This window comes from Bufo bufo, chromosome 2, assembly GCF_905171765.1.
Source record: "Bufo bufo chromosome 2, aBufBuf1.1, whole genome shotgun sequence".
Taxonomy (NCBI): Eukaryota; Metazoa; Chordata; class Amphibia; order Anura; family Bufonidae; genus Bufo; species Bufo bufo.
The window spans coordinates 330,265,665-330,282,522 of NC_053390.1; the positions used below are offsets into that span (position 1 = coordinate 330,265,665).

The window sequence follows — 16,858 nt, forward strand, 5'->3', positions numbered from 1 at the left end:
GCAGTTTCAGTAATAAAGGAACTCCCTGCCTGGGTATATAAACTGCCCAAACCAGCTTGCAAGCTTGTAACAGCCCAAATTATAACCTCATTTTATAACTATTTGGCTTCAATTCATCCTTTTTGCTGGAAACTCTTAATGATTAAACTAGATGAATCACATATTAATCACAAACTTGCTCTTTATTTTACTCATTTATAAAGAGCCAACATATTCCCTAGTGTTGTACATAGAGTGTCATAACTCACCTACCCCATTGGGGCTCACAATCTGAATTCCAAAATAACCTATCAGTATGGGGCACCAACCACTCATCGGTCTGTTGTTCCATGCCAGTCTACAGCTCCTGCGCAGTGTGGGTTTTGTTCCCCCAAACAGATGAGTTTCAAAACAGCATGCTGTTGTTTCCCCCTGGCTGTGCTGAGGTTGGTGGTGAAGGTGTTACGCTAATCGGATGAGGAGGCGGTAGAGGAGGAAGTGAAGTCGGAGGCAACGAGAAATGTGCTGCAATCCTTGGTGGCGGTAGGACATGCGCAAAACTGCTATCCGCCTTAGGCGCAGCCGCCACTGCATTTACCCAGTATACAGTTAGGTAGATATAATGTCACTGCCCGTGCTTACTGGTCCACGTGTCGATAGTAATGTGGACCTTGCCACAGATGGCGTTGCGCAGTGCACACCTGATTTAGTCCGCCACTTGGTTGTGCAGGGCAGGGATGGCTCGCCTGGCAAAGTAGTGGCGGCTGGGAACCACGTACTGTGGGACAGCCACCGCCATAAGGTTTTTAAAAGTCTCTGTCTCCACCAGACGGAGTGACAGCATTTCAAAGCCCAGGAATTTTGAAATGCTGGCATTCAGGGCCAGGGATCGCGGGTGGGTAGGTAGGTACTTCCTCTTTCTTTCCAGTGCTTGGGGGGTGGACAGCTGAACACTTCCATGGGACAGTGTGGACATGCTGGGTGACGGTGGTGGAGGGGGTGGTGTTGCTGCCATATCTTATGTTTGAGGGGTGGCAGGTGCCACTGTCACTCCAGAGGGGGAGGAAGAGGCCGAGACTGCAGCAGAAGAGGGAGCAAGAGAAACCTGAGATCTTTTGTGGTTTTTCAGGTGTGTACTCCACTGCAGCTCGTGCTTTGCATTTAGATTCCTAGTTATGCAGGTGGTGCTCAGGTTTAGAACATTTATGTCTCGCTTCAGGCTCTGATTGCACAGCGTGCAAACCACTCGCGTCTTGTCGTCAGCACATTGTCTGAAGAACTGCCACGCCAGGGATCTCCTTGGAGCTGGCTTTGGTGTGCTCAGTCCCTGGGTGCAGTGGGCAGTAGGCATACTGTCTAGGGGACGACCACTCTGTTTTTGCACCCTTCTCGCTCTGTTGCTGTGCGGCTGGCGCTGTGTGACCACCACCTCTTCCTCTGAACTGCACAAGTCACTCACATGACCTTGATTCTATGTGGGATCTAAGACCTCATCATCCTCCACATCATCTTCCACCCACTCTTCACCCTTGCCCTCCTTGCTGGTCTGCACATGGCAGAAAGCCGCCGCAGTTGGCACCTGTGTTTCGTCATCATCATCAGAGGCGTCATGCGGTGATCCTCCCATGTCCACATCGTGAAACATAAGTGGTTGGGCATCGGTGCACTCAATCTCTTCAACTTCTGGGGCAGGGCTAGGTGGATGGCCCACGGAAACCCTGCCAACAGAGTCATCAAAAAGCATAAGAGACTGCTGCATGACTTGGGGCTCAGACTGCTTGGCTGATTTGAGGTGAAAGACAGATGTCCATTGACTGCAGGTGCTAACTCTGCGGTTTCAGCAGGAGACTGGGTGGGAGACAATGTGAAGGAACTGGAGGCACTGTCAGCCACTCAATCTACTACCACCTCTACTTGTTCTGGCCTCACCATTGGTACACCATTGTCGCCTACGTGCACCTGAGGAAGGTGTTTCATTTGGGCGTGTAGCTGGCACAGATCGACCACATCCTCTCCCTGCAACAGGAGCTCCACCAGCAGCAACATGACCAGGGCCACGTCCCTTATTTGATGCTCTCCTCCTTCTTTGAGGTCACCCACCGAACTAACTAACAGATTAACTATATTTAATTTCCCTGTCACGTATGCAGTGCAGGTGTACCTCACACCAAAAATGAGAATATGTCACCCACCAAACTAACAGACAGATTAACTATATTTAATTTCCCTGTCACGTATGCAGTGCAGGTGTATCTCACACCAAAAATGAGAATATGTCATCTACCAAACTAACAGATGGATTAACTATATTAATTTCCCTGTCATGTATGCAGTGCAGGTGTACCACACACCAAAAATGAGTATATGTCACCGGCTGAACTAACAATCAGATTAACTTTATTAATTTCCCTGTCACATATAAAGTGCACATGTATCTCACACCAAAAATGTCTATATGTCACCCATTGAACTAACAGACGGATTAACTATTATATCTTTGTGTCAGGGGTACAAAGCTGGTGTATTGCACCCACGAAAAATCATTATAGGTCACCCACAAAACAAATAGCCAGATTCCTAACACTCTCCCTCAGCTGCCTGCTTCCTGTCCCTGCACTACTCAGAGCTGATTGGTGGTTCTACTCGTGATCCAGCTTGTATAGAGGCTGGGTCACATGATGCACCAGCCAATCACAGCCATGCCATTAGTAGGCATGGCTGTGATGGCTTCTAAGTGTCCACAGCTTAAAAGCTTGTTTATTGGCTGCCCTGCAGCCTTTCAAAAGCTTTATTAAATGCCCAAACACCGAACTCAAACCCAAACTTTTCCGGCAAAGTTCGAGTCCGGGTACCCGAACTCGCAATGTTTGGTACGGACCCGAACTTTACAGTTCGGGTTCACTCAACACTAGTAGCCAACAGTATCATATTAATAACTGTGCCCATATATGTATAGCAAATTGAGTTCTGATTGGGAATAATTAGTTACATATGTTGAGATTAAACTCTTTGCAGAGTAGTTCATGGCTTTAGTCCTTGTGCTGAAAGGTCACGCTATAGGCAGTCATTACAAACTAGATCAGGTTATTTCATGGCAGTTAACCTGGAGAATTGAAATATATTTTTGCTTTCAACATAGTAACTTTTGTTTTCTGTTTGGTTGTCACTTATCACATAGTAATTCAGTATCTTTTCCAGACATGGTGTTTGTTAACAAATGTTTGTCCGACCTAGATTTACTTTAAATTGCGGCACATCCCTATAAACAAGGAAATATAAATGAGTTAACTGGATGTGTTGACAAGATATATTGCAGGAATCAACTAGTACTTAGATTTAATTAGGTAGATAAAGAGCAAACAGAACTGATGAATCAGGCTTAGTCATTTCACAAAACCACTGACAATTATCTAGATTACAGTATAGGTAACAATTTTAATGTTAAATACTAAGCAGGATTATTTTGCTTTTGTTCTTACACTTTTATTTTATAGAAATGTCATGTTGTACTTTGATTCTCAGACATTAAGACTTGTTTCATTCATTGAATGGATATGGGCAACTGGGCATACAAATAAAATGTGTTCAGAGAGCATGTTGAATGAAAATAGTCATTAGATATAATCATAATTCATATTGTAAGAGTAACACTGGATTTACATGCTCCAGCCTGCAGCCAATTATCGGGAAGGAAAAGTTCCTTCTGACTACTGGCTACTTGATCAGTGGAGGTGAAGCGCTGATCATCTCCACAGCTACTGCCATCACTCGTCTTCATACAGCTGCACTGTTTCTGGGCAGTGGATCGAGTGTTTCCAATGAATGAGCGTTTAGACAGGCCAATTATTGGAAACAAGAATTCATAGGAATGTCTGTTCCTGATAATCGGCCAGAAGATTGGATTATGTAAACCAGCAGAAGAGATCTTAGGTGATATAGGATCAGGATGTAGATTCAGCACATATCTGCTGTAAGAAGGTACAAGGAATCATCGTGGATGATAGGTACGTGTTACCGAGGTTCCTGGCCTCGGTGGAGTAAGAGCCGGTTTTTATGTGTCAGCAGCAGTTGCTGTTTGACACCTTAATACTTAGTATGGCTGTATAGCTGATCCGGGATGGCTCTTACTGGGAGTAGTTAAAGTGCTGGGTGGTTGACTACTCCCCATGTTCCAGGCTGGGTTTTGCCAGGCCTAAAAACCAGCCAGCACTGCCAGTTGAGGAGGATTACCTCAGTCTGACAGTGGAGCTCAGGAGGTCTGTGTGCTGGGATCTGAGGCTTGTGCCGTGCTGGAGGGCTGAGACCCGTCTGTAAGGGAAACTGGCCCCCTAAAAGCCTGCTATGGACTGCTGGAGTCAGAACTGTCAACAAGGTGATTTTTGCTGTGTGGACTTTCCATTGTGTGTGAACTAACACCAAGACTGCAAAGTGACGTTTTGTTTTTGCTTTATGTGTGAATAAACACTGAAGTTTGATTTAAGAACTGGTAATTTGCCTCTGTACTGCGTCCGCACACCCTGTCTACCAGAGAGAATACCCACACTGCTTAGAAAAGGTGCTGATTTTTCTTGCAGAGATCAAGCTAGTAGCTAGTAGCTACTGCCACCTATAGGTGGTTACACTTATCTATAGACCAGGGGTCAGCAACCTTCAGCACTCCTTGTGTGATGAAACTGCAACTCCCAGCATGCACACTTGCTTGGCTGTTCTCAGAACTCCCATAGAAGTGAGTGGAGCATGCTGTGAGTTGTAATTGCACAACAGCTGGAGTGTCGGAGGTTGCTGATCCCTTCTATAGACAGTGGTGTTTCAGAATAGTTGTTCTTTGCCGCCATTCTGCTGTGATGTGGTTTCTATCTGGGTGATGTGGTTGATCTGTTGTGCTTGACATTATACTTACCTGTATATATCAAGGGGCAATCAAAATCTGAGAAAATTACAACCAGGAAACAGTGCATTTGGAGTGCAGCAGTTATTGGACAGCGGACTGCCCCATCACATTAATTTTTTGATGCATGAAGAATACTGAAAGGGTTTGTGCAGTGTCAGATACTGATAATCAATAATCAGATTGGTAGGGACCGATTCCTTGCACCCCGCTGGTGTGAATGCTGCATCCTCTTCAGTGCGGGCCGCCTAACTTGCAGTGGCAGTGCAATGTAATTACAGCTTCACTTGAATGGAAGAGGAGGCTTTAATACGGAATGTCTATCAATTCAAAGATGTACTATAAAGTCTGTTACATCTGTAGTGCACATTACCTCTAATCTGCTACATTAATCTGTGCATTTTTCCCATGACATGTGACATTATTCCTGTAACATCACTGCATTAAGTTATGGTTGTGGGTATTATTAATTTACTATGATATCATGGGGTACCTGTTATTCATGTACTGTGACATCACTGTGTGCATTATCCTTGTAGTATGACATAACTGTGTTGATAATAGTTGTGTATTTGGGAGATTGAATGTGCTGCTGAAGGTGCTCATAGTGGAGTGGGGCCCCATTCCAAAATATGTATTTTGCTATTAAGAACCCTATTGAAAAAGCATTCAGAATTTTTCTTTTTAAAGTGAGGAAAAACACTCCAAAACTGTAGCGTTTTAAGTTTTCTGTTAATATCTGGCCACTGCATTTGTTTGATAAAAAAAAAGTTAGAAAATGTCAGAAAAAAAAATTGTTGTACATTTGTACTACAATTGGGGATTTTGCCATCTCCACGTGCATACGAGTGCACTAGAAACCCCAATTCAGAATGCACTAATCATCCAATTCTGACGTTGTAGAGATTAAAAGACCTATCATTTCAAAACATGCTTTTTGTAACTTGCTGTAAATGAAGTTAAACATTGAGAGTGCGAACATATGAGATTTGAGCTACTAAATGCTCTATCAAGGTGTTTTAGATTCCATTGTAAAATGTACACTACGCTCGACTAGGAAATGCCAGTGCTGAGGAACCCAACTAAGAAGGTTTTGAGCTTTGGAAGAAAATAAGGTCACAATGATTTAGGTTTTATTAATGATTGACCCATTCATGTATATGTTTATATTTTACAGACTGATGAGTCTCCTCATCGAGAAGAACCAAACAGCAATGATCTTCAGAACAAGAGACACATTAATGGAGACTCTGTAATAATTAGCCAGGTAAAAGAATGGTTAACCTTAATTTGTCCTTCATTTGTTTTATTTCAATTTAAAATTAGAATTACAATACATGATTAGGATTGATTTATAGTTATACGGGTTGGCCACTTTACAATATTTTTGCTCTGTTTTTTTTTTTTGGACCCTGCTCCTGTAATCGTCAGCAACTTTCTTCCATATCGTTTCTCCACTGCTGGTTTAGGACTGGGCTGCTGCTCCTGTAAACAGTGCCAGTGCACTGGCCCCTATAGATGTCATCACACAAAAGGCCTCCTTAGGCTTTCCCATACTGCCGGCATTGCACTCTCCTGCCCTGTCTTCTACTGCGCAGACTCCACATCAGGAGTTCAGCATCTGCGCGGTAGAAACAATTCTTTACGTCCAGTGTACCGTCCGTTGGACACATGCTTGCTTTATTTAGCAGCTGGGCACATCGGACCATACACTGGAGGTAAAGAATTGTTTCTACTGCTCAGACGCTGAACTGTTGATATGGAGTCTGCGCAATTGAAGACAGGACGGAAACGCACAGTGCCGACAGGACAGGGGAGCCTATGGAGTCATTTTGTGTGATCTTATCTATAGGGGCCAGAGCTGCAAAAACAATGCACTGACACTGTTTATGGGAGCAGCAGCCCAGTCCTAGACCAGCAGTGGAGAAACAATATGAAAGAACGTTTCTGAAGTCTACCCGAGAAGGGACAAAAATAAAACAGTGTGTAAAGTAAAAATACTGCAAATTGGCCAACCTCTTTAACTATGGACAAAGTGTAAGAATGATCTGGATGGAAGAAAGTATCAGCTATAATATTACACCTGTCATACAATATACTGTAAATAAATAGGGTTGATAAATATTAAAGGTTACAAACATCTTTGGGGACAATTTTTTTATGATTGCATTTTACTCATTTGGGGCTAAAGATAATTTTTTCAGTTGGTCTATATTAAAAATGTTCAGACTTTTTTTGATAGATGGGTTACATTTCAGTCTATTTGTCTATTTCAGACTATCACTTTCTTCTTAGTGCGAGTTTTATCAGATGAACAGCTCACGTATAGCTCATCTCTGATCTCATAAACACTCATTTAAGACATATTCCTGAGGGGGTATAAGAGTAAACAGAAAGTGACAGCAAAATAAACTAAAATTTTACCCCCGTGGCACAAAAACAGCTGGAAATTTTTAAAGACCAATTGAAAAAATGAGCAAAATGCAATAATAAAAAATTGCCCCAAAGATGTTTATAGCCTTTTTTAAATAGTTTTTTATTAAATTTTGTGTGTCTTTCACTTTTGATTTTCATTTTCATTTCAGCTTAACAATGAGACATTTACTAAATCTGATAAAGGAGCCTCAAATCATAAAAGGTATATTGTGTTATGTTTTACAACATTTAGCACACATTTTGTTGGTGCTGTTTCATATAGGCTTGTACTGAAAACACTGCAAAACCTGTGAATGTTGATGTAAGCGTCTACACCAGATGTCAGCAATCTCCGGTACTTCAGCTGTTGTGAAACTACAATTATCATAATGCTCCATTCCCTTACATGGGTGTTCCAAGAACAGCTGAACAAGTGTGCTTGCTGGGAATTGTAGTTTCACAATAGCTGAAGTACTGGAGATTGCTTAACCATGGCCTACACATATGTGATGTTGACATACAAGGGTGTATTAGCTGTAGATGAGTCTCAGGGAAATCCTTTCAGTTCACTTAGTCAACATGCAGTTCACTTAAAGTATGTTAATCATAGGTGTACATGAAAAAATTGGTCCTCCACAATCATCACTAATTATCATAAGTTCTATTGCTGCCTGTAATATATTATAATATTGAAGAATTCTGTACTGTACCTCATAATTCTTAAGTAAGGCTACTTTCACACTAGCGTTCGAAGCGGATCCGTCTGATGTTTCATCAGACGGATCCGCTCCGATAATGCAGACGTTTGCATCCGTTCAGAACGGATCCGTCTGCATTATTACTTAGAAAATTTTCTAAGTCTGAAAGTAGCCTGAGCGGATCCGTTCAGACTTTACATTGAAAGTCAATGGGGAACGGATCCGCTTGAAGATTGAGCCATATAGTGTCATCTTCAAGCGGATCCGTCCCCATTGACTTACATTGTAAGTGTGGACGGATCCGCTCGCCTCCGCACGGCCAGGCGGACACCCGAACGCTGCAAGCAGCGTTCAGGTGTCCGCTCACTGAGCGGAGCGGAGGCTGAACGCTGGCAGGCGGATGCATTCTCAGTGGATCCGCCTCCACTGAGAATGCATTGGGGCCAGACGGATGCGTTCGGGGCCGCTCGTGAGCCCCTTCAAACGGTGCGCACGAGCGGACACCCGAACGCTAGTGTGAAAGTAGCCTAAGGCATGACTTGACACTCATGGACCACAATGTGAAGTCTGTAAAATACCATCTATAATACTACAGGGAGCGCAGAATTATTAGGCAAGTTGTATTTTTGAGGATTAATTTTATTATTGAACAACAACCTTGTTCTCAATGAACCCAAAAAACTCATTAATATCAAAGCTGAATATTTTTGGAAGTAGTTTTTAGTTTGTTTTTAGTTTTAGCTATTTTAGGGGGATATCTGTGTGTGCAGGTGACTATTACTGTGCATGATTATTAGGCAACTTAACAAAAAACAAATATATACCCATTTCAATTATTTATTTTTACCAGTGAAACCAATATAACATCTCAACATTCACAAATATATATTTCTGACATTCAAAAACAAAACAAAAACAAATCAGTGACCAATATAGCCACCTTTCTTTGCAAGGACACTCAAAAGCCTGGCATGCATGGATTCTGTCAGTGTTTTGATCTGTTCACCATCAACATTGCGTGCAGCAGCAACCACAGCCTCCCAGACACTGTTCAGAGAGGTGTACTGTTTTCCCTCCTTGTAAATCTCACATTTGATGATGGACCACAGGTTCTCAATGGGGTTCAGATCAGGTGAACAAGGAGGCCATGTCATTAGATTTTCTTCTTTTATACCCTTTCTTGCCAGCCACGCTGTGGAGTACTTGGACGCGTGTGATAGAGCATTGTCCTGCATGAAAATCATGTTTTTCTTGAAGGATGCAGACTTCTTCCTGTACCACTGCTTGAAGAAGGTGTCTTCCAGAAACTGGCAGTAGGACTGGGAGTTGAGCTTGACTCCATCCTCAACCCGAAAAGGCCCCACAAGCTCATCTTTGATGATACCAGCCCAAACCAGTACTCCACCTCCACCTTTCTGGCGTCTGATTCGGACTGGAGCTCTCTGCCCTTTACCAATCCAGCCATGGGCCCATCCATCTGGCCCATCAAGACTCACTCTCATTTCATCAGTCCATAAAACCTTAGAAAAATCAGTCATGACGTTTCAGCTTGTGTGTCTTGTTCAGTGGTGGTCGTCTTTCAGCCTTTCTTACCTTGGCCATGTCTCTGAGTATTGCACACCTTGTGCTTTTGGGCACTCCAGTGATGTTGCAGCTCTGAAATATGGCCAAACTGGTGGCAAGTGTCATCTTGGCAGCTGCACGCTTGACTTTTCTCAGTTCATGGGCAGTTATTTTGCGCCTTGGTTTTTCCACACGCTTCTTGCGACCCTGTTGACTATTTTGAATGAAACGCTTGATTGTTCGATGATCACGCTTCAGAAGCTTTGCAATTTTAAGAGTGCTGCATCCCTCTGCAAGATATCTCACTATTTTTGACTTTTCTGAGCCTGTCAAGTCCTTCTTTTGACCCATTTTGCCAAAGGAAAGGAAGTTGCCTAATAATTATGCACACCTGATATAGGGTGTTGATGTCATTAGACCACACCCCTTCTCATTACAGAGATGCACATCACCTAATATGCTTAATTGGTAGTAGGCTTTCGAGCCTATACAGCTTGGAGTAAGACAACATGCATAAAGAGGATGATGTGGTCAAAATACTCATTTGCCTAATAATTCTGCACGCAGTGTAGTATGTTTTTCTATGGCAGAGGGCACTTTGGGACTCAATGCCACTGCCATCTACGTTTACATCCACTATAACTATGCTCCTGATTTTTCCTAACATTTCAGTTTTTTTTTTTCATTTAAAGAGGACCTGTCAAGTTGTAATTTTTTTTCCTGTTAGCAAACAAGCCTTATGAGGGCTTGTTTTTTGTGGGACAAGTTGTACTTTCTAGTGACACTATTTAATATTGTATATGATGTAGTGGGGAGCTGGAAAAAAATCCAAATGGGGTAGAATAGGAAAAAATGCAATTCTACCACTGTTTTATAGTTTTGTTTTTTGTTTTTTGTTTTACGGAGTTCTCTATTCGGAAGAGACACTACCATTAGAAAGGGGTATTTTTAGATCAATATTCAAAGAAACACATTTTTAAAACATTTTCTTTTTCATTTGAGTGGTACTATGCCTATAGACTATATATACAGGTATACAGGTAATTCATTCACTGTTAGTTTACTGCTGCTGTTAGGGGAAGATATTATCTGAATGGAAATCCTTGTGATGATAGTAGGCATAGAATTTGGATAACAGTATGTCTTGATAGGCCTAGATAACGATCACCACAGAAGTGTATTGTATTGATTAGTGTAATGTGTGATGCTCTAATTGAGCCACTGCAGGGGGCTCTTTCTAAAGGTCACAGTGATGATCTGACTGTTAGGCCCCCTGCACACGATCAGGATTGCGTGCGGATTTTCCGCACGGATTTGCGTGCGGAAAATCCGCACCGTAGGTCATGTCCATTGTATTCTATGAGAATTTGAAATTCTCAATGCACACGATGCGGATTTTTTCCGCGCGGATTTTGACCTGCGGTGCGGATTTTAAAATCCGCGACATGTCAATTAATTTTTTTTTTCCTGACCGGATTTTCTTCATTCACTTAGTGAAATCCGCATGCGGAAAATCCGCACCGAATCCGCACCAAATCCGCACGCAAATCCGTATGCAAATCCGCACCAATTAATGCGGATTGACCGCACGGATTTGCCTGCGGATTTCAGTGCGGATTCTCCGCACATGAATCCTGATCGTGTGCATGTAGCCTAAGAGTTAAGTGAGACTGTCTGCCATGCTAAAATTACAGACAAAAAGGAAGTTAAAGACACTGGACAGGGAATGGCTTCAAATATCCAGAAAACCGAATAAGTATGGAAGATACCTCGCACTCCTTTCCCTAAACCAGTCAGATGCCCCTGCTGAAAGTAGATCGCAGACACTTATTACCAATTGTAACATAAGTTACTTTACTAGTGGTTCTCGTTCCTCGGCATCTATCTTCCTCTCTATGCAGTATGGAGATCAAGCTGGGCATGGGTCTGGTTTCTGAGATGCAGATCGCACCCCGGCCGGTGGCGCGATACCATGCATATAAGTTATACCTCCCGCTCTCAATGAGCGAATAGTGACATCACTATACAAACTACGGATAGTTGCGAGTACCAAACATCCTTCCAACACGTTTCAGACAGTGCGCTGTCCTTCGTCAGAGAAATGGAATACGATAGTGCATATATACAAGGAATCCAGCAGCACTTTCTCTGAAACACCACACTTTAACTCTTTACTTCCCCTCTTGTAATATGTTCTGATACCTATCCAGGCATATTCTCTCTCTCTCTCTCTCTATATATATATATATATATATATATATACACATATACATACACACACACACCCAGGGCCGGCTCCAGGTTCATGTGGGCCCTTGGGCGATAAATCCCAGTGGGCCCCCATGAGGCATTTTTTTACATTGACATGTCCCCCTGTGGCTCCTACATGGTATAATGACCCCCATTGGCCCCTATACAGTATAATGACTACTAGTGGCCCTTCACACAGTATAATGAACCCCCAATTCCCCCCCACTGTATAATGACCACCTGTGGCCCTGCATTCAGAATAATAACCCCCAGTCGCCCCCATTTAGAATAATGACCCCCAGTAGCCCCCACACTGGGGGAATACTGTATGGAGGGGGCTCTGGGGTATTTATACTGAATGGAGGGTCATTGGTGATCATTACTAAATGGGGGACACTGGGGGTCATTATACTATGTAAAGGGCCCTCACAGTATAATGACCCCACAGTGGCCCTCCATTCAGAATAATGACCCCCAGTCGCCCCCACACTGGGGGTTATACTGTATAGAGGGGGCACGAGGGGTTATTATATTTAATGGGGGCTCTGGTGGTCATTATGCTAAATGGAGGGTCAATGGGGATCATTATACTAAATGGGGGGCACTGGGAGTCATTATACTGTGTAAGGGACCCTCACAGTGTGATGAATGACCCCCCAGTGGCCCCCTCACATACCTATCATTGCAGGGGAGCTGGTGGTCCTGTCATTCACTAACCGCAGCTCCCAGCTCCCCACATGAACCTGGAGCCGGCCCTGAATGACCCCCAGTAGCCCCCACACGGGGGGAATACTGTATGGAGGGGGCTCTGGGGGTCATTATACTGAATTGAGGGTCATTGGTGATCATTATACTAAATGGGGGACACTGGGGGTCATTATACTATGTAAAGGGCCCTCACAGTATAATGACCCCACAGTGACCCTCCATTCAGAATAATAACCCCCAGTCGCCCCCACACTGGGGGTTATACTGTATGGAGGGGGCACGAGGGGTTATTATATTTAATGGGGGATCTGGTGGTCATTATGCTAAATGGAGGGTCAATGGGGATCATTATACTAAATGGGGGGCACTGGGAGTCATTATACTGTGTAAGGGACCCTCACAATGTGATGAATGACCCCCCAGTGGCCCCCTCACATACCTATCATTGCAGGGGAGCTGGTGGTCCTGTCATTCACTAACCGCAGCTCCCTGCGCTCCTTCTCTCCTCCGGCCCGCTGCAGCAGTGAGCCAGGCCTGGAGGAGAGAAGGAGATGTGCAGTGATGGAGCTAGAACTGACTGGGCCCCACAGCAAAATTTAGTACGCCCCCCTCCCCCCCAATGTGTGTTCACATTACGTTATTCCTATCGGTTTGATGTATACACATGTGCAGCACTCCACGTTTTTGTATCCTGCAGAGTCAAGTAAAAAATGCATACGTTAACGTATATGTTTTTTTACCATGGAACTGTATGATGAACGGACGCCACTGTACGGCATCAGTCTGAGACATCTGTCAATGCATACATTTTCAGTATGCATTAAATGGATGGCAAAAATGTGATGTGAACCCAGCCCTAGTGTCAGAATAAGCCCAGTACACAGCGGAGCAGCATGGAGGAGAGGGGAGGCCTCCATGTACTGACAGAGCACTACCTGGTGGTCAGGGATGAGGACTGTGCTTTCCAAGGATCATTTTCTACTGGAAAATACAGGGCACAGTATAATACACTAGAATCTATATAATATAAAGATATTAGCCCCACCCCCCGAATAATCATACGATTAGGGGGTCATTTATTATATAGAAATACGTCTATATTAGGCGTATTTCTGACACAGATGTGGCGCAAAGGTCCTTAACACCGCAATCTGTATCTTTTCCCGCTCATGCCAGGTCTAAAAAAAAGTGGTGTGGGCAGAAAGGGATACAGTTATGGCCATCCAGTTATTGGATACCACCGCCATATAGTGATAACACCGCCATATAGTGATAACACCGCCATACAAGGATAAAACCACCATACAGTGACCGGATAAAAGGGTATAAGAGGGCATAGTACAGGGAATGACTATGGGCACTGCACAGAGTGTGGTAAGAGGGCACAATGCAGGGTATAAAGGGGCACAGTACGGGGTGGGGGGCACAGTCACATGACCCTGTGATGTTAGAAGGTCCTTATGGTGAATGCGGTTCAGATGCCACCATAATGAGAGGCAGAGGAGTGAGACAGGGGCCCGGGGCCCTGGATGGACAGGAGGGGTGGACACAGCAAGTAGGTTGAAGGGGCTCTGAGGGGGATTCATACAAGTAGTGGCAGGAGGTCTGTGCAGGGCAGCAATAGGAGATAGGAGGGTGGGACAGGAGCTCTGGATACATGAGGGAGGAAAGGAGACGGCAGGGGCTCCATAAGGGTGATATAGGACAGGATATGGGGGGGGGGCAGGTGTCATGGAGGCAATCAGCTTAATAAAACAGTAACACAACTAAATAGAATGAAGCAGCAGTGTCCCCCCCCCCCCTTTCCTTCTGTCCCACAGAGAAGAGACAGTCACAGTGCAGACTCACAGACTGTCTCCACACTTCTCTGCTCCAGCTCCAGCCGTGCGGTCTCTCTCCAGTCTCCTCAGGCAGCGTGTGTCTTGTGTAGAGGGGGCGTGTCCTGAGTCTCTGCAGCTCAGAGGGCCCACCAGAGGGGTACTGCGTATGTGAAAGGACAGCAGTGAGAGCTCCCATCTGTATTGATGGAAGTGCTCATAGCAGCTCAGTGGGCCCCCCCAGGAGCATTGGGCCCCGGCACTTGCCCGGGGATGCCGGGTTATGACGCCGGCCCTGCACACACCTATACTGCACTATTTAAATGCAAATAGTTCTATTTTAGAATTTAAACCCCCAGGTGCAAATGTATTCATGTTTCTATTCTGGACATGTTTTTAATAAAAATCTGTTTTGTCTTCATACACGTTCACACAGTGTGCAGTCTGACATTCAGCATAAACCATTTCTGTCTTCCAAATAAGAGGACTGTTCTTTGTAGTCTAACTTGTTTATTGGTAAAAAAAAAAAAAAAGGATTGTTTTGTAAAACTACAAGAATACAAATAGCAAGTATAAGTATAAAATATAGATAGCATGTACTATAACATTTGCATTAACACTGAAGCACATGGTAAAATGGCTGCCTGTACATAAGATTACATGTCTAGCTAACAGTAGTAACAACTCCCTGAGTAACAATGACAACTAACTGAACAGCTCTGCATAATATAATGTCCCTGAAACAAAGGTAGATCTCTCACCAAATATGCTTTGACAAGTATGGTGGAGTTTGAGAAGAAGACATGCAAAAGGACAGCTTTGCTGATGTGTCCTGAAGACTGAAGGCTTCTCTCTCCCAGGATGCTTTGCACTCCCACAATGCAGTGCACCACCCACAATGCAGTAGTCGTCGTAACAGGAAAAACAAAGTGTAATACAGCTTTACACCGCTAGATAGTGCTAGAACCACATTAAACACTTCAGAAATACCAAGACTGAGGCAGACGTGATCTGTAATGATTCTCTAACCTTTTGGGCTATTAATTTTTCTGTACTGTAACCCAGGGTAGGGTTACAGTACAGAAAAACTAATAGCCCAAAATATAGAAATAGGACAGGTAAAAAGGTAGACCCTACTTGGAGAAAAAGGGAGGGTAAAAACAGAAATAAAGGAGGAGGAAATAATAATCTCACCCATCATTATACCATATAATTGCCAATGGACAAGAAAATTGTCAATAAACAATAATGCCTTGAAAGAGGATAAAGTGTTTGGAGAGTTAATTCCCACGGTGCCGAGATTCATTTTCCGGAAGGCAAAAAATATTGGAAATATGGTGGCATCTACTAGGTGCATGATCAGACAGAATAATAATAATAAAAATGTGAAAAATTACAAGGACGAAGGGCAACAAAAAGGCTTTTACCCATGTAAAATATGTGTAGGCTGTGAAAAGTCAAACAATAATAAAATACAAGTACAAATAGAAAATAATGATGGATCATATAAAGAGGACATCTGGGGGGTGATATATGCGATAACATGCCCATGCAATAAGGTCTACATTGGCCATACAAAAAGACAATTGAAGAAAAGGGTGGGAGAACATGTATACAATATTCAAAAAAAGTTTGAGGGACACTCATTATCACGGCACTACAAAGAAAAACATGATGGGAAATTTACTGGGTCAATTTTCTGTGAGATAGAGGTGGTGAGGCCAAATAAAAGGGGAGGTGATTTTATTAAAAACATTTCCAGAATAGAAACCAAATGGATTTTTAACATGAATACATTGGCACCTGCGGGTTTAAATTCTGAAATAGAACTATTTGCATTTGAATAGTGCTGTATAGATATATTTAGAGAGAGAATATGCCTGGATAGGTATCAGAACATACTACAAGAGGGGAAGTAAAGAGTTAAAGTGTGGTCATTCAGAGAAAGTGCATATATACAAGGAATCCAGCAGCACTATCATATTCCATTTCCCTGACGAAGGATAGCATACTGTCTGAAATGCGTTGGAAGGAAATTTGGTACTCGCAACTATCGGTAGTTTGTATAGTGACGTCACTATTCGCTCCTTGAGAGCGCGAGGTATAACTTATATGCACAGTACCGCGCCACCGGCCGGGGTGCGATCTGCATCTTAGAAACCAGACCCATACCCAGATGGATACCCATATTGCATAGATAGGAAGATAGACGCAGCGGAACGAGAACTACTAGTAAAGTAACTTATGTTACAATTGGTTATAAGTGTCTGCAATCTACTTTCAGCAGGGTCATCTGACTGGTTTAGGGAAAGGAGTGCGCGGTATCTTTCATACTTATTGAGTTTTACTTATATTGTGCAATAGTTTGTGCGGTCCTGCTGTGATACCGCAGCCAAGTTTAGAGAAGGAGGGTATAAGCGCCAGGGAGACACTATAGGATATCTAGAAAACCATCAACCCATTTTTATTTTTTTAAAAATGACATAGAATATTCACATATAGGTTATTAATATACTAGACATTAAGCCCGTTACTATAAC

The 16,858-nt window shown here is 43.3% G+C and overlaps 1 protein-coding gene across 1 annotated transcript in view; it reads left to right on the forward strand.

The window, feature by feature from the left end:
* The window catches only part of SLC28A3 (solute carrier family 28 member 3), a 117,478-nt gene that overhangs the window by 22,441 nt on the left and 78,179 nt on the right, over window positions 1-16,858 (forward strand). The window contains 2 exon segments of the mRNA XM_040417024.1: window positions 6,045-6,134; window positions 7,453-7,505. Of these exon segments, the coding sequence (XP_040272958.1) occupies window positions 6,045-6,134; window positions 7,453-7,505 (143 nt within the window).